This window comes from Lontra canadensis, unplaced genomic scaffold (assembly GCF_010015895.1).
Source record: "Lontra canadensis isolate GAN:19392208 unplaced genomic scaffold, GSC_riverotter_1.0 scaffold201, whole genome shotgun sequence".
Lineage (NCBI taxonomy): Eukaryota > Metazoa > Chordata > Mammalia > Carnivora > Mustelidae > Lontra > Lontra canadensis.
The window spans coordinates 383,916-409,264 of NW_022631195.1; the positions used below are offsets into that span (position 1 = coordinate 383,916).

The 25,349-nt window shown below is 66.7% G+C and overlaps 3 protein-coding genes across 5 annotated transcripts; all 3 read right to left on the minus strand.

The window, feature by feature from the left end:
• Window positions 1-45: 45 nt before the first annotated feature.
• On the minus strand, window positions 46-4,478 carry MROH6 (maestro heat like repeat family member 6). Its single transcript, XM_032848267.1, has 14 exons — window positions 4,248-4,478; window positions 3,985-4,137; window positions 3,710-3,864; window positions 3,024-3,141; window positions 2,660-2,844; window positions 2,439-2,576; window positions 2,214-2,328; window positions 1,976-2,119; window positions 1,728-1,901; window positions 1,415-1,582; window positions 1,057-1,176; window positions 699-801; window positions 521-586; window positions 46-362 (listed from the first exon to the last, which is right to left on the minus strand). Exons 1-14 carry the CDS (start codon window positions 4,461-4,463, stop codon window positions 103-105), a joined length of 2,115 nt encoding a protein of 704 aa, XP_032704158.1. The 5' UTR covers window positions 4,464-4,478; the 3' UTR covers window positions 46-102.
• A 1,784-nt stretch (window positions 4,479-6,262) lies between these two features.
• NAPRT (nicotinate phosphoribosyltransferase) lies at window positions 6,263-9,735 on the minus strand. The gene is made up of 13 exons (XM_032848253.1): window positions 9,495-9,735; window positions 9,164-9,291; window positions 8,939-9,021; window positions 8,576-8,706; window positions 8,348-8,463; window positions 7,912-8,108; window positions 7,692-7,832; window positions 7,299-7,383; window positions 7,121-7,201; window positions 6,933-7,035; window positions 6,694-6,848; window positions 6,481-6,588; window positions 6,263-6,379 (listed from the first exon to the last, which is right to left on the minus strand). Exons 1-13 carry the CDS (start codon window positions 9,727-9,729, stop codon window positions 6,317-6,319), a joined length of 1,626 nt encoding a protein of 541 aa, XP_032704144.1. The 5' UTR covers window positions 9,730-9,735; the 3' UTR covers window positions 6,263-6,316.
• A 1,135-nt stretch (window positions 9,736-10,870) lies between these two features.
• On the minus strand, window positions 10,871-24,919 carry EEF1D (eukaryotic translation elongation factor 1 delta). 3 transcript variants are annotated; one of them, XM_032848246.1, is made up of 10 exons: window positions 24,799-24,889; window positions 20,944-20,958; window positions 17,766-18,847; window positions 15,980-16,103; window positions 15,531-15,602; window positions 12,009-12,108; window positions 11,807-11,907; window positions 11,409-11,627; window positions 11,076-11,270; window positions 10,871-10,968 (listed from the first exon to the last, which is right to left on the minus strand). In XM_032848246.1, the coding sequence occupies exons 3-10, from the start codon at window positions 18,845-18,847 to the stop codon at window positions 10,930-10,932; spliced, it is 1,932 nt and encodes a 643-aa protein (XP_032704137.1). In that variant the 5' UTR covers window positions 20,944-20,958; window positions 24,799-24,889; the 3' UTR covers window positions 10,871-10,929. The 3 variants fall into 3 exon arrangements, with proteins under 3 accessions (XP_032704137.1, XP_032704138.1, XP_032704139.1); XM_032848247.1 differs by lacking the exons at window positions 20,944-20,958; window positions 24,799-24,889 and adding an exon at window positions 20,368-20,405; XM_032848248.1 differs by lacking the exons at window positions 17,766-18,847; window positions 20,944-20,958 and having other exon boundaries at window positions 24,799-24,919.
• Between the last annotated feature and the right edge of the window lie 430 nt (window positions 24,920-25,349).

Below are 25,349 nucleotides of genomic sequence, written 5' to 3' on the forward strand. Positions count from 1 at the left end.
TCAAGGGGAGCCGCTCCTGCACACCTGCCCCTGCCAGGACTGGCCACGGAGCCGAGCGCTGCTGGTCTGCGACCCCGGGGGACCCTCCAGGCTGGCTCGGGCTCAGGCGCAGCCGGGTCCCAGGCAGCCCCAGCGGCCTATGACGCTCCGGGGCTGGAACGGGCTGTTGGGGTAGACTGGTGGGGGCCGGGGGGACCAGCGGCGGTGCCAGAGGCCTGAGCGGAGGAGATGCAGGTGCAGGAGGAGGCGACTCCGGCGGCGGGGCCGGGCCTGGGCGCGGGCCAGCAGCGCCACCTGTTGGGCGGACGCATGAGCCGCGGCGACCACGGCGGGCTCTGGGTCACTCTGCAGCTGTCCCAGGTCTGCAGGGACAGGGCAGCTCAGGCAGGGCCAGAGAGCTCTCAGAACCACAACGTATCCCAGGCCCCTGGCCCTCCACCCGTCCGTTCCCATCCACTGCGACCTAGCGCCCCCAGCCTCTCCAGAACCCCACACGCGGGTGAGCGAGCTGGGCCCTCACCCTGGAACAGGGAGTCCAGCAGGTCCTGGTTGACACGGCCAGGGCTGGTGTGATGGACGAGGAAGCCTGGACCAAGACATGCCCGTGAGCGCTGGCCGCCGGCGCCCATCAGGGAAGGACTGGTCCAGCTCCCAGAGCTCTGAGCGCGAGGGACAGACACCAGGACTGCCTCACTCACCTAGGAGCACGGCCGCGGCCCAGCGCAAAGGGGTCTGTGGGCTCCGAAGGTAGCCCTGGGTCTGGCTCAGGAAGCTGGGGGTGTGACTTGGGTACTGCTGAACCTGGGGGCAGACAGGGTCATGACAGTATCGCAGGACCCATCCCACATGGAAAGCAGGTGGCAGATGTCAGCCCAGAGCCCACGGGGCCCAGGGGAACCCCCAGGGCAAGGCCTCAGGGCCAGAGGTCTTAGACCGGCCACCGCCTTGGCTGGGAGAGTGAGGAGACCGAGTTTTGGGGGTAGTACCCTGGTGCATACTGGGCCAAGTGGGCAGCTGACCACACCCCATCGCTGTCACCGTCCTCCCCCTACTGACCAGACAGTGGCAGATGCGGCTTAGGGCCTCAGGGCTGTCGTAGTGGGCCACGGTGACCGTGTCCTCCAGCAGGCCCCAACGCAAGGCCTGGTCACAGCGGGCCAGGGTCCACTCTGAACTCTAGGGCAGGGGAAGGGAGCAGGGTTAGGGTCCAGAAAGTGGCTGGAGGGAGCCGGAGGCGTGTGGCCAGGATGAGAGGTGGAAGAGCCCAGGGCAAGTGGTCCAGGAATGACCAGGAACCCGGGAGCCCTGGACACTTGCACCTGAGGTCCTCGTAGAAATATGAGGAGCTGCGCAGGGTGGGGACGGGTGGGGGTGGGTGGGGACAGCAATGGGACAGTCTTGGGGGGCAGCTGACCTCAGCAGCCTCCCGGCTGGGATCTTGCAGGCGCAACAGCAGAGGGACGACGCTCTGGAGCACCAGCTTCCGGAGGGGGCCGCGGAGCCCCACCCGGAGCCCGCCCCGGCCCCGCCGCACCAGCGTCCCGAGAAGCCCCACGGCCGAGGCGCGGACCGACTCCCTGGCCTGCGTGGGAGGGCGCGGTCAGGGCAGACGGAGAAGGCTGCGGTCCCGACGGTGATCCGCGGGCCTGGCGGGGGTGGGGGTCTGGGGCGGAGGAGGGATGGGCCGGAAGGGGGGTGGGGGCGCGGCCTGGAGGGGCGGGGCTTACGTCGTCCAGCAGCCGCGGGAGGCGCGGCCCCAGCTGGGCGCTCAGGAGCCGCACCGGCGCCCCAGGCTGCAGCAGGAGCCTCCCCAGCGCGCCCAGCGCCGCCTCCACCAGCCTCGCGTCGCCCTCGCCCAGCGCACCCAGCAGCGCGGGCAGCAGCCTGCTCACGTGCCGCACCTGCGGGGGCAGCGACTCGTGGGCGGCCCCTCGCGGCCCCCGCCCGGTCCGCCGTCCCCCGCCCTGTCCCTCACCTTCCCGCGGTTCAGCGCCAGGTGGCCGAGGCCGAGCAGGCCCAGCCAGCGCACGGTGGGCTCGGGGTCGAGCTGCCAGGCCCGGAGCCGCTCCAGGATGACCTCCTCCCGCAGGAGCCTCGCCGTGGGCCGACTCTGCAGCAGCTGAGCCGGGGGTGGGGGGCCACGCGGTCAGCGCGCGCGAGGGCGGCCGCACGCCGCCGGCGCCCCTCCCCGGCCGGGTGGGAAGCAGGCTCACCCCGGCGAAGAAGGCCATCGCCGTGAGGCGCTGCGTGTCGTCGGGGCTGCGCAGCTGCGGCAGCAAGTTCGCGAACAGGCCTCGCAGGTGGTGGTCCGCGTGGGCCACCATGGCACTGGATGGGGGGAAGTGGGGTGCTCTCTCGTCTCCCCTCCCGCCCCTGGAGAAGCCTCCAGCCGGCCCCGCCTCCTGCCCCCGCCTCTTCCCCAGCGCCCCCTCCAGCACCTGGCCAGCAGCAGGACGCCTTCTAGGTGGGTGTGGGCTCCCACCAGCCTCCTCCAGCCTCCAGCCTGCTCCATGCACGTGACTACCATGCGGCCACCATCCCCGGTGAGCAAGGCCTTCAAGGCCTCCACCGCGCAGCTGGGTAGGGGCAGGCAGCGGGTGGGCGGAGGGGCCGGGAGGGCACCGGCCCCGCCCCCCCTCCCTCTGCTGCCGGCCCTCACCTGGCGTGGCTGTGCGGCGGCCCTCGCTGCGAGGGGCCCAACCCCTTCGGGGAGCCAGGGGCGCGCACGCCCCGTGCTAGCTGGTGTAGCTGCGTGACCAGCAGGAGCAGGAGGTGTGGGTAGAAGCCCCGCGTGGCACCCACGCAGCCAGACACAGCCAGCATCTCCCCAAGGGCCCGAGTGGCCTGTGGAACAAGCAGCCCGGCTCAGGTTCCGCCGCTGGAGAGTTGGACGAAGCCTCGGACCCTTGAGGAACGTGACGAACGCGCTGGGCCTGCCGCCCTGGCGCCCCCACCCCGGGGCCAGACCCTCCCACCCCCTAGGTCCTGGGGGAGGCCCCAGGCTGCGTGGGCCCCTCACCTACCGCCAAGGCCTCCAGCTCCCGCCCGCTTTGCTCCTTCAGCGCCCACAGCAGCTGGACCAGCACCTGCCCGTTCACGCACTGATTCCGGCTCAGGCTGGGCCACAGTTCAGCCGCCGCCCTGGGGGTAGGAGCCGCTGAGACAGGGTCTGATGTGGGGAGTCCCCAGGTCAGGGTGGGAGGCGGCCACGAGGACTCCAGCCTGGGGAGGAGTCGGGAAACCATCCCCCGGGCACTCCACCTGCCCACCCCAGAGGAAAAATTTAAGCTGCCCGGCGGGGGCCATCCGGGACTCCCTGGGGCCACCAGCAGGGCGACAGACCTGGTGTTGGGCACAGTCACTGTACAGAAGGAAACCCAAGAGAACTTCTCCTGGGCAGATTGACCAAAGAGCCAGGGACGCTGGGGAGAAGCCGCCACCTGGCTCGCTCGTCCCACCTTGGAGCCCCAGGCTGGGCTCCCAGTGTGACCTGGAGGGGGAAGGCAGGCCCCCAGGCCAGGACAGCCCTGAGGACCCCGGAGGACCCCCGAGGCGTGGGGGGTGGGGAAGGGATGGAGGACGGGAATCGGGTGGGGGCGGGGCAATTCAGAGGCTCCGTCCCCCCCACTCCACAGCCAGTCAGGAAGGGGGAAGGAAGCTGCTTGGGGGCCTTGGGGATGTGGCTGCTGGCCTGGGTGAGGCGGGTTACCGGTCTGGGGGCAGCGAGCTGCGCAGCAGCGCACACACCACCTCCCGAGCGTGCTCCCGGGCCAGCGCGCTCAGCACCCGGAGGGCCGCCCGCCGGGGCCTCCCTTCGGCCAGGCTGGGCACCTGCGCCAGCAGCCCGCTCACCAGGGCGTACACCTGGCGGGGAGGAACAGACGTTAGGGACCTGTCGCCCCACCCCCGCGGGGCAGGTGCAGCCATGCCCCAACCTTAGAACTCAACAGCAGGAGCTGGGGGCGGGCCGGGGCGATGGCTCACCTGCGCCTCCAGAGGCTGGCCCCGGGCCTCCGGAGCTGAGGACAGTGTGAGCGCTGTTGCCTGGGTCCCCACAAAGCCGGCCTCCTCCAGGCAGGCAGCTGTGTACGCTGCCAGGTCCGCAAGGGCCCTCTCCTCCCGGGAACTCGGGGGGTCCTAGGGCAGGGTGGGTGGGATGTACCAAGTGCCCTTGACTCTCCCAGCTGTCTTCCCCCAGCAACCCCATCTTCCTTCGTGTGGTCCCTGCAGTCTCCCTTCCCACTCACCTGACAGGGTCCCTCAGGGGCCTCACAGCCCGGGGCGGGGATGGCAGCCGCACTCTTAGGCTCCGACTCAGGTTCAAGCCCATGTCCGGGCTGACGGCCAAGGGCAGAGCGACCTGGGGTCTGCCCCTGGTTGGCCTGGATCCCTTCAGCCAGAGCTGTCAGGGTTAGAGCCCCCACAGGGCCCCCGCGCGCCTGGCCCCACGCCCCCCAAGCCATGGCCCCCGGCACGCCCCAAGCCTCGCGGCTGGATCCAGCAGCGCCTGCCGCTGCTTCTTCTGGGAAGTCGTGCCCGGACCTGACCTAGAAGCCGGCCCTGGGCAGGCAGGACCGGGGCAGGCGTGGTCGTGCATGCGTGTGTGCTCCTGCACTTCCTGGGTGGGGGCTGGGGCGCTCCCCAGACGCACCCCCAGGTGTGCATATCCGGGGCACGTGAAGGGCCCTCCTGCCCTTGCTGCTAGCAGTGAGTAGCTGGCCTGAAGCTGGGGTGTGGGGGCGGGGGGGGCTGGTCTGCCCTCAGGGCCCCGGGGCAGGGATAGGATCCCTGGGATGGTGGTTCTGCAAGAAGAGGGGGACCAGGGCTCTTCGCCCTGACATCCGACCCCTCTGGGCTGGTGTGGACAGCCCTGAGGAGACCCCGGCAGGGTCCAGGTCCAGAAGTCAGGGCCCAGCCCTGAGCTAAGGCCCTGCCTGGGGCCCGGAGCTGGGCTGCCCCCCTGGCATTCCGACCCAGCCAGACATCTTGGCGAGGAGGGTGGTTGAGACAGGTGTCACCACCTCTGAGTTCAGGCGGGCCCGGGGTGGAGCAGAGGTGAGGGGGCGGCGCCACCGGCACCCAGGTGCCCTTACAGGGGCCTGCCACCGTCGCGGTGGGCCATCTGGGTCCTGGCCCATTCTGAGGGTCCCCCTCCACCCAACCCTGCAGCGCAGGCTCCTAGGTCCTGGCACGAGGAAGTGTGCCGCTGGGCAGCGGTGCCCCATGGGTACCTGGGCCTGGTTCCGCCCTTGGGTGTTTGTGAGTCTGTATCTGTCCGAGCCTCGCGCTCCGCAGGGCTGGCCTGACCGGGCCTCTGCCCCAAATCCTGTCACCCTCCCCCAGGGACGCGGGCAGAGGCCCCGCCTCAGCCCTGGGGTCCGGAAGAGCCAGTCTGGCCACAGATGCTTGAAGAGGTGACGTGTTCTCAGAAGCGCCCGGGAAGCCAGCACCCCGCCTTGCGTGCCCTGGCCACCTGGTGCTGCCAGGGTCAGAGAAGCCTGGCTCCCCTGCCCCACGGGGCCGAGAACATCTCTCCCGGCTGGTTCTGGTGGAACCCGAGTCACCCACGCCGGCGGACACCTGACCGGCTTTGTCCGCACAGCAGCCAGACCAGCCCAGAGCTGCTCCTCTCTGCGCTGGCTCTAACACACCCCCCAAACCTTCCTCTCCTCAGTAAGGCCACGGGGTCGGGAGCTGGCTTCCCCCAAGGCGGGCCTGGCTGGCCCCGTGGCAGATGGTGTGGCGCCCACGAGCACAGCGTCCCCCCCGCGGTTGAGTCCTGCAGGGCGGCCTCCGCAGGGGCCAGGGACACCCGGGCTTCTCCTGGGCTTGGCGAGCATGAGGGCATGAGGGGTCCTGCTGACTCCTCCACCGAGTGCCCTTGGCTGGCGTGGGAATCTGGGGCCACCCCTGGATCCCGGAAATCCCCAAGACCCTCTCGGTTCCTCATCCCAACCCGTGGCTCTCCCTCCCCAGCCTCCTGCAATAACCGCACCAACTCCTAGGTGGGCACTAGGAGCCCCCCTTTCCCTCCAGCCTGACCTGGCCCCACAGCCCAGCTGCACAAGCCTCCGACTGCCAGCCTCGGCCTAGCGCCCGGCCACCCTCAGACCCCAGCCCCGGGCCGCCTCCCCACCCTGGCAGAGCCTGGGCCTCCCTGGGAGCTTGAACCCAGGCGCTGACCCCCAAGGGCAGCCTCCCTTGCAGGCCCTGGGGGTCCAGTGAGCGGCAAGATGGGTAAAGAAAGACACATGACAAGGTGTGCAGGCCAGTGAGTGATTCGTGTTGGTCTGAGGTGGCCCTGACCCCGTCGTGTTCATGAGGACCCTCCGGCCAGCAGGCTGGCCACCAGGGCCCGGAGCTTATCAGACAGCGCCACCTACAGTAAGGAGAGAGGATGATGGGTGGCCACAGGGATGGAGGGGAGGCAGGCGGAGGAGGGGGGCGGGGTGGGGGCGCATGGGGGCAGGGAGCACCTACGGGGTAGGGGGCAGGCTGCTCCAGCCGCTTGTGGTCCGGGCTCAGATGGCTCAGGGACAGCTGGGCGAAGGCTCTTGATTGGGCCAGAGATGGGAGGGGCTCACACAGCTGGAGGGAAGAGGGAAGGCAAGGGCTGGGTCCGCGGTCAGGGTCAGAGGCCCGGCTCCACTTGGGTTGAAGGAGCAGACTAAGGGAGGAGCTGGAGGCGGCTACCTGTCCCCGCTGGACCCAGAGTCTCAGCAGGGGCTCCACACGGGCAGGCTTCACGGTCCAGGCTTCCTGGGCCCCTTGAGGCCAGACCCTGAGCTCTCGGCCAGCCTGGGGGGGTTGCTCCTCCGCCAACTGCAGCACGTCCAACAGCAGAGACCCTGAGTGTGTGCCGAGAATAACGCAGGGGGCCTGGGCACTTGAGGAGGACCACGGAGGAGGGGGAGGCATGGGACAGGCCTCACCATCGGCGCGCAGGAGCCGGAACGCGGCCTTGCTCCCAGGGAGCGTCTGTTTCTCGGGGTCCTCGGTCAGTTTCATGCGCGGCTGGCCTCCCACGGACACCAGCTGCAGAAACGGGCTTGCTGGACTCTCCTCCCCCGGCCAGTGGTCCCTGGGGCCCACCCCACTGGGTCTCAGACCCCACCCCGACCTTATAGACACAGCCCAGGGAAGGCTGTCGGGGACACGTGACCACGCTGGTGCCGATGCCAATGACGTTGACCTCACTGCCCTGGACCAGGAGAGAGAAGGTGGCACGGAAGCCTGTTAGCGTCTGCAGGCCCAGGGCCCCCTGAGCCCCTCTCTGGCCCAAACCTGCCCTACCCCACCTCCTGGGCCAGCCGGGCCAGCTCCTCCTCGCCAATGTTGTTGCTGACGGCGATGGAGATGGATTCCAGCCAGGGCATCTGGAACCTGTGATGGGGGCAGCCCCTCAGACGGTCCCTGGTGCACCGAATAGCCCTCCCTCCCCGGTTACGCACCCCTCCCTCACACCTGACCATCTGCCTCCGGCCACATGGGCCCTGGCCTTTTGCTTATGGGCGCCCAGGTTAACCCATCCCTGATTTCCCTGCCAAGGCCCCGATGTCTCTCCTCTGGCAGCAACCAGATCAGACCTCCTCACTTTGGGAGAGACACACTGCACCCTCCTCGGCCCCGGCCCAAGGCTCCTGCCCCTAAGAGGATCTCTCAGTGGGCATCAGCCGCCCCACGGGACTCACTGGCCCGAAACGGTCCTGAAGACCCTGCGGATCTCCTGGGCCTGCTGGAGCAAGTCACCGCTGTCCAGTCTCACACCCACCGCTCGGTAGCCCAGCTCCCCCAGCGCCAGGGCCACGGCCAGGAAGTTAGGGAGACCGCTCCTGCCGGCAGGAACGATGAGGTTCGATGAGGGCCGCAGCTGCTCTGCAGGGCCCACCCAGGGGAGAACCTGGGCCTCACCTCTGCACACTGTACGTGTCCAGCAGGCCCTGAAAGGCCCGGGGGAAAGCCAGGGCATAGGCCACAAAGGCCGCCCGCTCCCCCCGGTGGGGCTCCTGCACCCCCCGTCCTAGATGGGCACACACGCGATCCAGCCACGCCTCCACACGAGCAGCCAGATCCACTCTGGGGCCCTGGCCGGCAGCTGGGGCCAACATCTATGGAAGGGGCTCAGTGAAGGCCGCGCAGCCCATGCTGCAGGGTGAGGACTGCCTAACCCCTGGCTGAGGACTGCCCGCTCCCCACGCAGCACTGGGGCTACCTGCCGGGGGGCTCAGCGGAGCCGGGCCGCCCACCTGCCTGCGCGAAGCAGGGGCCAGACCACCCCTCCCCTGGGCAAGGACTGGCTTTGGGGTCTGCCCTCTGGGGCGCAGCAGCGGGGAAGAGAGGTACTGACCGGGTCGGGGGGCACCTCGGTGCCCAAAAAGGACGTGATGAAAGAGTGAGCCAGGGTTCCCGCCACGGGCACGCCCCGCAGCTGTCCTGCCAGCACATTGCTGCTGCCATCAAAGCCTGCGCCAGGGTCAGGAGGGCGCCAGGGTCAGGATGGCGTCAGGTGGGGCTGGAGGGCTTGGAGGGAGTCTCCTCCTTCCCGGGGCCCCTGCCTCCCTCCTCGGGCTCTCACCGCCCAGGTAGCTATAGGTAGAGGCCGTAAGACCCCCATCCGGGCCCTGGGCTCGGCGCAGCCCCATCTCCAACAGCCGCTTCTTCGGACCCGCGATCAGGCGCAGCCGCGCAGCGTTGGTGGCGATGAGGCTGCCGGGGGGGCAAGGAATCAAGGGAGCCGCGTTGAGGGTCATGACGGCGCCGCGGCCCCCCACAGCGGGAGCAGGGTCGGGTTGTGCTCTCCACAGTCCGGGGCCACGCGCTCCGCTCCCCGGGCATAACCACGTCCCATCCGGAAGGCCCGCCCCCCGGAAGTCCCCGTTGGTCCTCCAGGGGGCCCAGCTCGGTCCCGCCGTGGACCTCCAGCTGGGCGGGGCCCCACCTGGCGTAGCTGACGAGGCAGAGGAGGGGCGTCTCCAGCAGCTGCACCACCAGGAGCGGCCCGCCCACCTGCAGCAAGGGCACCTGCAGCGGGGTCAAGGGGGGCCCGGGGGTGGGGTAAGCTCGGCGCCGCCCGGCACGCTCGGCCCGCGCCCTCTGCCCGGCTCGGCCCGCGCCCTCTGCCCCGCTCGGCCCGCGCCCTCTGCCCCGCTCGGCCCGCACTCACGCCGGGGAAGGCAAGGGAGCCCTCGGGCAGGGCCCGCACCGTCACGTCGGAGCAGTCGACTGCACGAAGGTAGTCGAAGAAGGCGGGGTCCGTGTCGGGCGGCAGCACCGAGGCCAGAAACTGCACGTCTGGGGGCGACAGAGGCCCTGGTGGGCTGGAGCTACCGCCGGCCGTGCAGGGCTCGTCGGAGGTCCCGGGAGGTTCGCTGGGCCACTGGGGACGCGGGGCGGGCGGAAGCGTCGTTCGGGCTCGTCAGCGGGGAGTGGGGATGGGGGAGGGGCAGATCCGCCGGGGGCGCAGGTGTCCAGCGGGGGCGGGGGGCGGGGGTTACCTGCGTCCCGCAGACGGAAGGCGCGCAGGAAGCGCACGCAATCGCGCAGCCCCGCGGCCAGGGCAAAGGCGCCGCCGAACGGGCACCCGCGGAAGAAGAGCTCGAACTCGGCCTGCTCCCGCGCCCGCCCCGCGCGCCAGTAACCCAGCGCCATGGTGGCCTGGTAGAGGTCGGTCAGCAGCGGCCGAGCTGCCGCGAGCGCCTCGAGCGCCTCGGGGTCCTGCTCTGCCGCCATCTCGCCCGGCCGCACGGACTTCGGCCCTGCTGAGTCCGCGCCGGCACCGCCCGCTCCCCGGCCCCGCCCCCACCCCACGTGACGCCCCCGCCCGCGGAGCGAGGCCGGCTGAGGCCCCGCCCCCTGACCCAGCTTGGAGCCGGTTGGCGGGGCAGGGACTAGGGAACCTGCTCCTCAAGGACACGTAGGTGGTGCCACACTGTGGCTCAGGGACCAGTGTGGTGCTGACACAGAGCAAGGGGGCCGCTGGGCCACCCTCGGCAGGCACCCAGAATTTTGCACCTAATGGGGACAGCCTGTACTCAGGCCCCCCACCATCAAGGGGGGGCCCCTGAGGACAGCAGTTCTGACCAGAAGTCCCCAAAGCGCACACCCTTTATCCCCAGCTCAGAGAATGGCTGTCTCACCAAGCATGCTGGCCAACAGTCCAGGGAGAGGCCGCCAGGGCCAAGTACTGCCCAGACAGGACTGCGGGCCGACTCCACAGGGTCATTTATCCTGGGCCTGTCCAGGGTCCAGGTCGCCAGGGAGGGAGGGACGGGCAGGCCACAGAACAGAGTGGGCTGCACACGGAGGGCTGAAACAGCAGGGGCCTCATCTAAGGAGTCGGCCAGGCTTTGCTAGAGGCCTGGCATGGTCGCCCCCAGGCCCCACTTTGGCCCATGAGTCGTCACAGCAGCAGGGCCTGGACGGCCGCTGGGACCTTTCTTCCCTGGACGCCTCTGCTCCCATGGGGTCAGCCTGGCAGGGAATGGAACCCAGAGGAGGCAGAGTGGAGGGGGGGCCTCGCGTGCCTCAGACGGTCCAGCAGTCCCTGCAGAGGGGGCGACCCACTGTTTCTGGCTGCAGCAGCTCAAACTCAGCGTGCCCCTTGTAACCAAGGGCGGAGTGCCATCAGGAGGGCAGTCGGGACAGAGACAAGGGGCAGATGGAGAGTTAGGTCACAGCCGCAAGAACACCGTGCTGAGATCAAGAAGGGAGGGTGGGGTTGGCCCCTGGGGTCACTGGTGGAGCAGCAGCAGGACAGGGGCCCAGCTGGGGCACTAATGAGACGCAGGCCAAGTGTGAGGCCCGGAGCCCGTCAGTGCTGCTCACTGAATGTGCCCGCCCCCGGGGCCCAGACGAAGACAGGAGCCAGACAGTGCACGCTCAGTCTTTAATGGCTGTGGGGCCTCACACACCCAGGCCTGGAGCCCGCGCTCAAATCTTGTTGAAAGCAGCTATGTCGACACTCTGCACCTGAGGAGGAGGAAGGCCACTCATCACAGGGGGCCCAGTCTCCCGAAGACCCACCCACTCTGGCCACCCACCAGGCCATGGGTATTCGTGGGGGCCTGGCCACTCACATGCTCCTCGAACTTGGTGATCTCCTCCTCCAGCAGGTCGGTCCCCACCTTGTCGTCCTCTACCACACACTGGATCTGCAGCTTGCGGATGCCGTAGCCCACGGGCACCAGCTTGGAGCCCCCCCAGGTCAGCCCGTCCAACCGGATGGAGCGCACGCAGGCCTCCAGCTGGGCCATGTCTGTCTCATCATCCCACTGCGGGGGGGAGAGCGTGCAGAGGCTGGGTCGGGGTCCACAGACCCCAGGGAATGTCCCGTTTCCCCCGAGCAGTCTAGGCTTACAGCCCACGGTTCCAAGGCAACATGGGGGCAGAGGCAGGGGTGGGCCACTCACAGGCTTGACGTCCAGGAGGATGGAGGACTTGGCCACCAGCGCAGGCTTCTTGGCCTTCTTCTCGGCGTACTGCCGCAGCCTTTCCTCTCGCAGCCGCGCGGCCTCCTTGTCCTCTTCCTCATCGCTGCCGAACAAGTCGATGGCATCGTCCTCATCGTCCTCCGCGGCAGTAGCTGCCTTCCTACCAGGGGGCTCCACTTGGCGCATGGGGGACACGTGCTGCCGTTGCGGGGTGGGGAGGTTGAGGCCTGTGCCACAGGGGCCCCAGCTACGGCACCCTAGCCAGGGGCCTCGAAGACGCCAGGCCCCCATTGGGGTGAGGGCCAGGAGCACCTTCTGCCCCCCACCCCCACCCCCGTGCCCAGGCAGAGGGCCCCTGGTCTGAGAAGGGTCCTCACCTGGGTCTGTGGGGCTGTGGCCCGGTGGGTGGGGGAGCTCTTCTCCAGCGCACTCAACCGGGCCTCGAGCCGGCAGACGGCCTGCTGCAGGTCCTGTACCACTGTGGGGGCAAAGAGGGTTTGGGTCCAAGGGCGGGGGACTAGTGGGGGACCAGGGGGCAAGGGAGGGCGGGCATCCCACCCGTTAGGCTCAGAGACTCACCTCCTCGCAGGCTCTGATTCTCCACTTCCAGGCTGGCAATGCGGACGGCAAGCTCGCTGTGATCCCCGCTGGGTCCGCTGGAGGCCCCAGGGCCTGAGCTCTGGAAGGCAGAGGGGAAGTGAGGATGTGCCCCCGACCCCCAGCCTGCTCCCGGGGTGCCCCGGTTCACAGCCACCAAGAATCAGAACCTCAACACGTGTGGGGGACTGGCTGGACACTAGGAAGCAGCTCCTGTTGGCCCTGGTCAGTCCACCTGCGATACTCCAGCCCAGGTGGGGAGGACGCCCTGTGAGCACAAACCCAAGCAGGAAGCACAGGGCCCAGGGGAGCCGGGCAGGGGGTAGTGCCGAACCCACAGTTGGCTGTCACTGCCCATAACCCTGGGACAGCCAGGGCCCTAATGGGACCAGGCAGCACAGCTTGGAACTGCAGATGGGACAGAAAAGAGTTGAGGGCCCAGTGAGGGTAGAAAAAGGAGCTGTTCTGTGCCAGGGACAGACACTTCATAGCACCTTGCCTCCCCCAGGCCATACACCTGTCACCTGGCCCACGGGCTCAGCCCTTGAAGGCTCTGGGTGACCTGGGGCGGCACAGCTGCCTGCCAGCCTCCCTCGGGGTCCTCCCTGACCGGGAACTTGCGTCACCGGACTCAGCAGGGCGCCGCATCTCAAGCCCATGTTACACCTCAGGGGCCGACACCCCCCCCCCAACAGAGTAGACAGGAAGCCCCTCCGTGAGGGCAAGCCCACGGCTTTCTCCTGTGTTTGATGCACCCCAAATTACAGATGGGCTAAAGGGCCCCAGAAAGGACAGGATGGCAGGCGCCCAGCTCCTTACTGGGGGTCAGTGAGCAATGCAGGCCAGTGCTCTCCGTCCCCATGACCCAGCAGCTCCCACCTCTGGCTCCTAGCAGAGCCAGCCAGAGGCAGACCAGCTGCCGCGCAGCTGGGGCTGGGGCTGGGGCAGGAGCACAGGCACTCCCTGCCTTCAGCTCAAGCCCTCTCCCACCCGCAGAAAGCTGGGCAGGGCTTCCCAAAGCCCTGGCCACTGCCACCGGGCACATGGCCCCTCTCCTGCCCGTGTCCCCAGCACTCAGCTCCCACTGCCATTCTCAACAGCACTTCCCAAGAGTTTCCATCACATGGGAATGAAATTCCGGCCATCCCCTCCTGTTCCCTCAGCCCACACAGCCAGGCCTGGCTCCCCTCTCCTGGGGGCTCAGCACCGGCCGAGCAAATCCATCGGGGTCCAGCCGCAGGATGTGGACACCACTGAGTGGGGGCTGCCTGCTGACAGGTCTCAAGGGGGCAAGCTCCAGGCAAGCCCCCCCCACCCCCCGACCACAAGGCTAAGTAAGGGAAGTGGCAGGCAGAGCCCTGGGGGCTGGTGGCCACTGCATTACCACCACCGTGCCCTGTGTGCCTCCCCTGGCCTCTCACTGACATCTATGCCCCGGGACGACCTCACCCACCCTGACCCTGAGCCAGGCAAGGACTGAGGATGCCAGGCCATCTGAGACCCCAGCCCCAGCCTGTGAGGCAGACTGAGGCCACCCTGTCTAGTCCTAGCCTGTGACAGTGACAGTGGGCCACAGGGGACAGTGCCATCTTCCATCCCCACGTCCAACCCTACCCCTGCCACCACGCACAATGCCCAGGAAGCTCTGGGTTCTAACATCCCAGCTCTCTCCGACCCAAATCCATGCCTGGGGCTGGGCCAGCAAGGTCTGTCCTGGGTCCCTATCAGCAGCTGAAGAGCAGGCCTCTGAAGTCCCCACCATGGCCTCAAAACACGAGCTTACTTGGAGATCAGTCCTCCACGGTGGCAACCCAGTTACCTTGAGCTCCTTAGGGTGGCCCTGATTCTGACTACTGTCCTTATAGAAGGAAAGCTAGACACAGACACCTGGAGGGAAAACAATGAAAATACACAGGAGAACAAGGGCCACGCACATGCCCAGAAGCGGGCTCAGAACCTGCTTACACCTTGACCTTGGACTTCTGGCTTCCAGACTGAGGAAATAAAGTTGGTGTAAGCCCTTAGTCTGGGCCGCTTTGTCACAGCAACTCAGCCCCCAAGTCCTAGTAGACGCCCACATGCTTTTCCCAAGACCAGAACCCAGCAGTCAACCCCTAACCCGGGCAGAGAGAGTGTCCGCGGCCCAGGAACTCCCAGGGCAACCGGCCCAGAGCCGCTTAGATCCCCGGGCCTGGTTTTCCGGGGGCTGCAGTCTAACACACGGGCCTGGGGCAGGAAACAGCAAGTGGCGGCCAAGCAGAAAGAAGGGCCCCGCAGTGGCAACAGCCCCTGGGGTTTGTCAAGAGCTGTCCCGCCGACAGCCCAGGAGCCGGGACGTCCAAACCGCCTGCCCATGTACTAATTCCCAGAGCTGCTACAACGATGACCTCTGGTGGCAAAAGGGACTCTGCCCAGAGGACCAAGTGGAAGCTCTGGAGACGGAGAAAGGATGCTGGGGGACCTGGGCGGTCCCTGCGCCCGAGAGGCAGAAGAGAAGGAGACATGAGGAAGCAGGGGCTTGAGTCCCGACACAGCTGGCGAGAAGCCACGGGCCAAGGGACACAGGCGGCTGCTTCAGGTTGGAAAAGGCAATGAAAGAGTCTTTCCTAGAAAGTCTCCAGAAGGGGGGCGCCTGGGTGGCTCAGCGGGTTAAAGCCTCTGCCTTCAGCTCAGGTCATGATCTCAGGGTCCTGAGATCGAGCCCCACATCGGGCTCTGCTCAGCAGGGAGCCTGCTTCCTCCTCTCTCTCTGCCTGCCTCTCGGCCTGCTTGTGATCTCTGTCAAATAAATTAAAAAAAAAAAAAAAAGAAAAAGAAAAGAAAGTCCCCAGAAGGAACACAATTCTGATCATACTCGGCTTTTAAACACAGGACAGCACATGTCGCAAAAAGACAACCACGTCCTGGCTCTGCTGGCTCAGGCAGGCCGAGCAGCGGGTCTGTCTCCTCCTAGGGACACAGCTGCCCCACCATGCTGGGACCGGAGCTGGACAGGGCCCTGCCCTCTCTTGATCCCAATTGGGACCTGGGAGGCCAAACTGGTGGCACAGCCCCTCTCTGGGCCTCAAATTCTGTCTGTTTGGACGGTACACAGCCCGGGAACTCCTCTTGCTAGGGAGGCAGGGCCTAGGGAGCAAGAGGAAAGGGCGGCAGATGCACTGCGCAGGCTCCTCCCCACGCAGGGTGCCAATCGAGGCAGCTGTGTCCAGGCCTCGGCCTGCAGAGCGAGTGTGCCAGAGGCCACTGGCATGGGCCCAGGGGTGGCCCTGAGCAGCAGCCGGGGTGAAGACGGGAAGGAGTCCTGGGCAACCCCCAGAAAGCAGCCCAGAGGCTCCGCAGGGAGGGCTCCTGTGGGGGTGGGCATCTCCCAGCACTGCACACCTTGCCCTGACTTGTTTCTGAAGGCCTGATGCTCAGCGGCAGGGCCGGGGCCAAGGTCAGCCAAGGTCAGCCATGCCGCTGGGCATGAGACCGACCGTGCCAGGCAGGCCGGCGGGTACTCACCCCGGCCAGGGATTTCTGGATGTTTTCTCTGGCTCTCGCAATGTCTCGGAGGATCACGCTGGCGCCGTTCTCCTGTAGACAGTGCAGAAAGAACCAGTCGTTTTTCTTTCTCCCCCATTAAAACAATTAAAAAAAAAAGGGTGGGGGGAGACAAAGCCTCCTACAGAGAGGCAGCAAGAGTGGCACAGAAGGAGAGTTTGGCAGAATGGCAAGGAGCGCAAGGAGCTAGCGTCTGCCGGAGCCCTGCAGCCGGGACGACAAGGCCCGAGGGAGCCCAGTCTGCAGGCCCAGCGCAGGCCTACACCGTCCTGATCGGCACCAGTGTGTCCAGTGCTCTAACTGTGGAGGGGAATGGTCTACCCACAAGCAGGCCCTATCCAGGGCCACGCCTCCAAAGACCCCACCCCAGCCTCTGGCCAACCCCCCTCGTGCTCCGAGTCCCCCCCTACCTGGCGCGAGGAGCCAGCCACAGGCCCGTTCATCTGCTCATAGAATTTTCTTTCTGCGTCATCGTATTTAAACTTGTCAAACCAGATCTTCTCGTGCACTAGGAAGTTTGTAGCCATCTTCCTGCTACAAAGGGGAGGAGAAACTAAGTCCACTGGAAGGAAAAGGGGCATCCCTGAAGGCCCCAGGCCTGGCCCGCATGGGCACCCCACCAACAGCCCAGTTACCAAGGGAAGGGTGGCCAGGGGTCCGGGTCAGAGCACAGGTGGTCTTGGCATGGCTGAACCCAGTCTGTAACCAGCCTCCTCACACACACCATCCCCGCCCCCACCCCTTGGGTTCTCAACTGGCAGTTCCCAGGCTTGTCCCCAAAACCAGTGGCTCTCCAACTGGGGTGAGGAACTTCCAGGGGTCCCCAGGGCCCTCCTTTCCAACCACGCATCTGTGCAAGGCTCAATTTATTACGTCCATCAGACAATTCACGTCAACAGACTGAATGCAGAAGCCAGTGTGAGAATCCAGCTGCCTCCTGTTAGGCAACACACTAAAGAGAATTTCAGAGAAGTCAAACTAGGTCGCCCTGCTCGCCGAACTATCCTCACAGAAAAATCAGCAAGTCGTTAACCGTAACAAGTAACAAACTTATTTTTCAACGAATAAAGTACTTCCAGCGTTTCTGTTTTCAATGCTAACGTGGCAAAAATCAACAGACACGAGGGACGCTCTCCGAGCTCAAGGCCAGGAAGCTTGAGAACTCCCGGCTCTGTCCAGGCCTGCCTGCTGCCCTCCCTCCACTGAGCACGGCCCCTCCCGCTCCTGACCCAGGGTGACAGAAATGACCCCATCTCACCAACTCTCTGTGCCAAGGCCCCAGGCTATCACTGGACCTCATCAAGTATACCCATGGTGACCGCAAGGGAGCAGGTCCCGTGACTCTCCTCCCCCCTACCCCTATACCCCGGTCAGGAGAAGCCAGGCCGCTATGGAGAGTTTTAGCTCGAGGATCCCCCACATTGCCGATGGAGACACTCCCGCACAGGGGGTCCCACACCCTGTCCAACAGCATATCCAACCCCACCGAGGAGATGTGGGGTTGCCAATGGGAACGCGGGGCCAGGGTGGCACGGCTTCCCTGGAGGCCTGACCCACGCAGCCACCCACACCCCACGCTGTCCCGCTGCTGCGTGTGCAGCGTTTCCTTGGAGCCGGTCATCTCTGCTGGGCCGCCCGACTCTACCCCCGCCCTTCTCCAGGCCCAGGCACCCAGGAACCACCACTGGTGCCACTTGGAACCCTCCTGGGGAAAGCCCTGGGTCCCCAAGCTAGAGGCAAGTAAGTCTCTTCCAGGGGTGTCCTTCAGACCCAGGGTGCTCAAGAGACAGCAGGCTTGTGTCCCAGACACACTCACCTCCCCTCAGAGGTGGTTCCAGATGAGGGAAGCGGGGGTACATGCCGGCTCCCACGTGTTCCCCAGTGGGGTTTGGGCCGGGAGCTTTCTCCAAACCCCTGCCCTGCTGTGTGACAGCCAGAAGGACCTCTGGGAGTTGCCCTTAAGGGAAACCCTACACCAGACGAACTCAGCCCTGTGCTCACCCCCTCCTACCTGCTACAGCCCCAAACCTTTGGGAGGATTTTGCTTCACGGCCCCAGGAGCTACCTCTGCCTGACCCACTCCTGCATCCCACTTGGCCGGGTCCAGGAGTGCTGGGGAGGCTGTGCCGGGACGGGGGTGGGGAGAGGCGTAGGCAGGGCCCCAGCCCAGGAACCCACACGGCGCGTTTCTCCTACTTGGGTCTCAGGCTGGGCACGGACGGGCCCGAGCGGGCGCTGGGTCGGTGAGCCAGAGACGCGGCCTCAAGGCGCCAGGCCATGCGGAGGGCCTCAGCAGCGTGGTGGCGGCTCTCCGCGCTGTCATAGGCGGGCTTGCTGAGCCAGGGGGCCTCGGCGTCCCGGTGCAGGAAGTACCAGTAGGGCAGAGCAGACGAGGCCTCCCCGTCGACCCGCCGAGGCCCGACCCGCTTGCTTCCCATGGTGTTGCGGCCCCGCCGGTCTCTGCGGCCCCGCCGGGCCCCTTCGGCCGGGCCCGCTCGCTCCTGCAGACGCACCTTCCCCGGGGGGTGGCCGTCAAACATGGCCTCGTAGAAGCCCCTCTCAGCTGCATCGTACTGGGGCTTCTCTAGCCACACCTCCCGCACCAGCGCCTGCAGGCTGCCCGGTGGGGATGGGCTGGCGGCCAGCCGGCTGGGCTGGCGGTCGGGGGCGGCGGGCTGCTGGCCTGTGTCGGAAGCCCCCGGCCGGCCGCTCCCCTCGGCGGCCAGCAGCAGGGCCTGAGACCATTCCACAAACGCCCGCTCGGCCTGGTCGAAGGCGGACTTGTTGACCCAGACGCCCCAGGTCACGTGGTGGCAGGCCACCTGGCTTCCGTGCGTGCAGGGGCCCCGGGGGCCCAGGGCGGCCGGCTGGGCTGTCTGGGCGGCCGCGGCCGCCAGCTTCTGGCGGTAGGAGCTCTCCGCCTGGTCAAACACGGGCTTGTCCAGCCACACGCGGTCGGCGGAGAGGCCCACCAAGGCCAGGTCGGCCTGGCCCAGGCCGCTCTTGGGGGAGCGCTTCCTCTTCTTCTGCGGCGGCTTCTTTCCATCCAGGCTCTTCCTGGGGTCACTCGTGCCGCTGTTGTCGGGGGCACCTGCCTCCTCGGCGTCCTTGGCCTCCTCCTGCCCTGGCCCATTCACGGCTGGCCCCTCCGCCGGGAGCTGCTGGGTGGCGGCGGCTCGTGTGGCCTCCTGCTCGTAGAAACACCGCTCGGCTTCCCCATACTTCTGCTTGTCCTCCCAGACCGTCTCCAGGGCACAGGAGGCCTTCCCGCTCCTCATCTTCCGCACAGCGTTAAAAAGCAAGCACAAGAAGGCAGTTGCAACACAGCAGGCCACGGGAGGACGGCCCCACCCCCCTCCTCAGCCTGACTTGAGGGGCTGGTGGGCCGGGGGGTGCTCCCCAACAGGGGTGCCATGCGGTAGCAAGCAAGGACCTAGAGTCAAGTCCGCGGGAAACTCAGGGAAGCAAAGAGCAAACACGTGTCTGTGCTCCCTTCACTGCAAAACTCATCTCTTCTAAGGCACCCGGCTCTGCACGGGGTCTAGACAACACCGTTTCCCAGCGTCGGCCACAGACACCTCCTCTCCCAGAGCCTCTGCAGAGCACTGCTGCACGACACACAGGGTGCGCGCACTTAATGTGACTCTAGAAGCAACAATGGGTCGTTCTTGGGACAAGCGTGTTCCACAAAACAGACACTTGTGCTGAAAAATCGCTCGCTGCTCATCCACACTTCTCACCGGACGGCCTCTGATTTTGCTACGTTTGGCCGCGTGCCCACAGCACTGCCGGTTCTGGTTTCGAGTCGCTCCGGGGGTCTCTGAGGCTGGCCCACCTGCCCTGGGGAGGCACACGCTCCTAGGGGAGCGGAGGCCGGAAGGCCCTTCCTGGCAGGGCCACATCGGGGAAGAACCAGGCCCCCCTGTCAGCCGCAACTGCCGGTCGTCCGCCCACCACTCTGGCTGTGCTTACAGCTCGGGGAGGCCACCTGACCCTCTCTGGGCCCTAGAGTGTCATGAGGACACCCACCCCTCCTTTCAGCGCCATCTGACTCGGGGGCGCCTCCCCAGGCCGGCGATGGAAGGCAGGCTGGGGGCTCTGGGTCCCGTCTGCTACGGTGGACCAGGCCTCAGCTTCCTCACTACAGGTGCTGTTCCCTCCAGTTTGGAGACCACGGTCACCTGAACTACGGGTTGGAGCCACTGCCACCATCACAGCCTCTGGCCAGCAGTGGTCAAGGCCAGAAAGACGCAGAAGCCGGTCTGCTCTTAGGGCGCACCTAGTGGTCTGAGCACACTCTCTGCTTCCAGAGGCACAGATGCAAGCGGCAGAGTCCTTCCGGCCACAGATCTGACTCCGGGCCCCGCTCCCCCAAAGCAGAAGGACCCCCACCAGCCGACCAACACCCAGGAGCTACTCTGCCCGGGGGCTGACCGGCATCCCCTCAGGATGTGGGGTCCCCTGCTTCTGTGGGGTCACGCAGTGACCTATGCGGGGGCACCCACGTGCTGGGCCCTCATTTCCAGAAGACGAGGGCTCCGCAGGGAGGACAGCAAACTGTTCCCACCATCTATACAGGGTCGACATCCCTTTCCTAACAAAATCAAAACCTGGTTCTCGTTACCCAGTGGGACACGTCAGCTGTGGGACACCCACAGTCACCGGGATTTGGGGAAGAGTCTCCCTTGTACTGTGAAGGGACATGCTGGGGGCCTCTGATGGCACAAGAGCCCCAGGCGTGGACAGAGCTCTGACCCCCGCCTGGTGCCTTCCTCCCCAGGCTGGCAGCGGTACTCACCAAGGCCAGGTTGGCGGCAGAGGCAGTGGTGGGAGGTGGGAGCGGGTGCCCAGGAGGCAAAGCATTGTGACATCACCCACTGTCCCTGAGGAGACCGCAGGCCAATTGGGCAGGGCTTGTCTGCCCTTCAGCCTTTCTGGCACCAAGCCCCTGGTAGACCCTCACCAGGACAGCCCGGGGCTGGGCTGGCCGGACCCCTCGAGCTACACGCACCAGACTGAGCCTCCCAGCGTGGAGGCCCTGCCAGCCCCTATCGGCCTCAATGCTGTCCCTGTCTCTCCCAACATCACCGCAGACTCTTGCCCAGAGGCGGAAGCCGGCCAGCTACTCCTGGCCTGCTCAGGGGGTGCCCCCTCCCCAAGGCAGGAACGGGCTCAGTCCAGGGAAACCCGGAGACGCGCAGCCCTGCCGCTACCCTACCCCACGGGACCAAAGCCGAGCTCCAGCGAACCCAGCACCTCCATGTCGCAGACAAGGAAAGGGAGGCCCGCCAGGCCCAGCATGCTGTGACAAGCGGACCAGGGGCTCCCCGGCTGAGGCGGAGGGGACGCCGCGGCAGGGGACAGGGGTACTTACTTTTACTCGGGCCTCCTGGGATGGCATGAAGAGAAAGCAGCAAGGTTAGACGCAGTCAGAAAGGGCAGCACAAGCAAGCCACAAGGCCGTTGCAGAGGCGTGGAGGAAGGAGGCCGGAGGTGTGTGGTGGGGTGAACTAAGGTCGAGCACCTGAAACGCCCACCACCCAAACCCCAGCAGGCGACAGAGTCCACCCACTCGGCTGCCCCTCGAAATGAGCACCTCTCCGGACTGTCGCTATCCGGAGCCCAGGCAGGCAGGCCCTGGGGGACGCCTTCTGAGCACCCTCCCACCTGTTCCAACCTGCGGAGAGGTCAGCCAGCACCCCAGTGGCCCCCTGGAGCTGTACAGAGGACCCCTACCCAGCCCCACTGTCGTGCTACCACAAAACCTGGCTGCTGGACACGATGCAAGACAGCCACGCATGGTCCACGGGCCTCAGCAGCCGCGGACCCAGGGCCCGTGCTCCACCATGCCAGGCGTGAACAAGACCGTCCTCCTGTTGTGCACGCAAGGACGGGGCTTTCGCCCAATCTCAGGTGGGAAAACAGGCCAGAAACACCCTGTGCCCCACCCCAAACCCAAAAAAGGAGGCAGCTCAGGAGCTGAGACAGCCAGACCCGGCCCGCCCCGGGATCCCCCCAGCAGCCCCCTCACCAGAGCCCTGGAGATCTGCCTCCTTTCTGCAGCAGGAACTCTGCCTCACAGGCAGAGGCACGAAAGCATCAGGTCCCTGACAGACGGGGACTTCTGGGGACCCTTGGGATGTGTGTGTGCGCGCGCCAGGCCCAAGGACAGTCAGTGACCCTGCAGGAGCACAGGCCACAGTGAGCCACTCCCGCTGGCTGTGTCACCCGGAGGCAGCGAAGCCAGTGTTGGGTCCAACTACCCCCACGGGGACACTGGAGGACCAGCCGGCAGGGTACTCCCCCTGCCCCCCTCTCAGATGCAAGAGCCCAGCTCCACAGCCTCCGTCCCCCGTCTCCAAGAGCTCCCTAATTCCGTGAAGAGCTGCGGAACTGGAAACCCATCTCTTGCAGGAGAAAAGCAAGTCTGAGTCTGAACGAACGCCTCAGAGAAGCCAAACACGCCTCTGGTCACAGAGCGGGGACCCCAGGCTGCCGAGGAACAGGTGGGCCCCCTCCTACCATCTCTCCCAACGGCACAGCAATGGCTCGCCAGTAACGGGGCGAGACACGGGACGACTTAAGAACGCCAGACCCAACACGCAGAAGGAAGGGCCCTGCAGTGTCCCCACCCTCTGCTCCTGAAAGTGGACGGGACTGCCAGTGTCTCCCTGTCCGCTCACCGGCCTGGCAATATAGCCGCGTGGCCACCACTCAGGCCCAGCCCCGGTGCCTCAGGCCGCCTGCACTGCTCTGAGCGGGCGTGGTCCCTCTCAGCTGCCCAGGGGGCCCCAAGGGCTGGAGGTGCAGGAGGCCCCCGGGGGATCTCACCCCACCCAGCCGCTGGGGTCTTCAAGAAAAGCAGCCAGCAGCAGAGCTCGTCCTGGCTACAGACGGGCCCCTCCTTGGCCACCGTCCCAACCAGGCGCCATCCGCACTCAGGACCGCATGGACTCGAACCCATGCTCCAGGCGTAGGTAGGCACAGCTCTTCTCAGAGGTGGGAAGAGAACCTGGCAGCAGACCCCCAAAGGACACCCCTGGCTGGAGGGCCATCAAAGAAAGGGATGATGTGGCCTGCCATGGCTGGGCCCACCCAAGTGCCAGTGCCTCTGAGAGCCTGCGTGACTGGGGAAGGTTTCTGCGAAGGGCTGCCCCTCTCCCCCAGCTCTGCCCTCTACACCACTCTCCCATCCTCCGGACACCATCCCATCCGTCACACACGGAAGAGCTCCCCAACTGTCCACCCAGGGCTCAAAGAGCCCATCGTCCAGGGGAAGTGGGACCCGACATGAGGACCAGGGGGAACGGGGCGGGGCTATCTGCAGGCCAACTCCTCTCCTCTGGGCCCCCGGGGTCAGACCAGCGCTTCACCACAGAGCGTTCCATGGTACCTCCCGTGTCTGAGGCACAGTGACGAGCACTGGCATGTCCGAGCCCGCAAGAACAGCCGCACAGAGCGGAAGCTGCCCGGGTCGGCACCGGTCCACACAGAGGCTAGCTGTGCAAGGCAGGAATGCCGCCTTGTGCGGGGGAACCCCAAGCCCCACTCAGAAACATCAACCTGTCCCGCTGGCAGAAAAGGGGCCCCCCATGCCATCAGACTCAGGGCTCCCGCCGCAGCTGCCCACACAACCCCAGGCAGGCACAACAATGTCCGTACCTCCAATGCCACAGCCTGTCCGTTCTTTTCTGTCCCAGCTGCCAGAGCCTGGTCTACGCTACTCGGCCTGGACCCTGCACCGCCTTCCCTCGGGGTGACCCCAGTACCACACATGCTTCCCCAATCTTCCAGTAAACACTCGAGTCCCCGTGTGCATCCCCAAGCCTCCCACACAGTGGATGGACGGAGTGGGGAAGGGAAGCCCCAGCCAGGGAGGGGAAGAACTGGGGACCCGGGTCTCACGCCACACCAGCACCACGTGACCACCTACTCTAAGCACCTACATGTCCTCTTACATTGTGAGCACAGGGCTAGGGCTCAACACACACCCTCGCCAGCATTTCTGCAGTCCCCGAAAAATACAGTGCACCACATACCAAAAATAATTTTTTGGTTAATCTTCAAAAAAAAAAAAATCATCAAGAAAGCTACTGTCACAAAAACGAGGGTCAAGCCCATTTGACCACCTGTGCTGATCCCTGGTACCCTCACTGTGCTCCCCACGAGCAACGCTGCGGACGTGGCCCAGCACCAGCCCCTCCAGAGGGCAGCTGTCTCCGGCCCATCAAGGGCTCTCCCTGGGCGGTGAACCTCACAGCAAGCCCCACTCCAGAGAAGAAAAGGGTGGCCTGGAGGGCACTCCCCAGGTCTGGCAGGAGGCCCAGAACACGGACTGTCCCACAGAGGTGACAGGCTTATGTGTCAGTCACTCCGAAAGACGATGCCATCCACAGGGCTGGGCCCGGAAGGTTCAGGAAGCACCAGGTCCCCTCTGAGCCAGCACACTTACAGGCTCAGGGTACCCAAAAAAGGTCGGGGTGTCAGACACGCTCCAGCAGACGCCTCCTAAAACGTGTCCCTCCCAGCCGCCGGCCAGGGTCAACTGAAGCGGTGCTCCCCCTGGGGCGGGAACCGGAACCCGCCCCCACCAAGTTAAGCCAACGACTTCCCTTGCTCCAGGGTGCACTTCCTTCTGGGAACCTTGACTCTCAGCCTCCACCGCACCAGCCCCCCAGCTCCATGGCTCCAGGAGAAGCCCTTCCCTCTGCCCCGCACTCACAGTGTCCCCGTCTCGGGGAGGAATCGCCCACACCCCTTCAGACACTGGCTTCCACGGCGCCTCCTGCCGGGGCCACCTTATCCAAGTCATGGCTCCAAGCCGCTCCGAGAGCCCTGCGCGTTTCTTCCAAGTCTCTCAGCAGACGCGTCCTTGCTCTCTCCCGCGTCCACGAACCGCCAGGGTTCCACGAGGGTTGGGCCGACGCTGACCCCCCAGGCACCGGACCGGAGCGCCGCAGGTACCCGACGAGCGCGCGCTGGACAAAGGAGGGGCTCCTGCCCCCCATCCCGCGGCCGCTGTCTCCCAAGCCGGCGCCACGGCGGGGCCGGGGGCCTGCGGCTGGGTCGCCCGGCCACGTGGCCCGCGCGCCCCGCCCCCCTGCGCCCTCTGCCCGCACTGACGCCGCAGAGCCGCGGGCGCACCCCCGGCGTCCGCCGCACCCCCGCCCCGGCCCCTGGGGTCTCCGCGGCGCGTGCGGCCCCTCCGGGCGCGGGCTGCGGTACTCACGCCTGCCAAGGACGCGGCGACCAGCGAGGAGCGCTCGTGGCCCGGGACGGCTGGGGAAAGGAAGCGGCGGCCGCGCCGCGCACGGGAAATGAAGCAGCGGGCTGTACCACGCCGCGGGCCGCGCACGGGGGGAGGCGGCTCCCGCGCACCACCCGCCTCGCCGCCACGGCCCCCGGCGCGGCAAAACGCTCCCCGCGGCCGCCGAGACGGCAGGCACTGCGAGAGCACCACGGGGCTCGCCGTGTCCCCGCGGGGCCGCCGCGGGCGGCCGGGGGCAGGACTGCGGCTCACCCGACCCCTCCCCTGCCGGCGCAGTGGGCGCGTCGGGCCGGGGCGGGGCGGAAGGGCCCACAAGCGCCGGAGGACGCGCGGCCGGCGGGGCGGGGCCGGGCGGTGCGCGGGGCGGGGCCGGGCGACGGGGCCTGCGCGCCTGCGCCCCCAGAGCTGGCTAGACAAAGGGGAGGGCCCGGCCGGCCCCGCCCCCAGCGCCCCGCCCCGCGCGGCCGGCCGGGCCGGCGTGTGGCCCCCGCGCCCCCGCCGTCGCCGTCGCC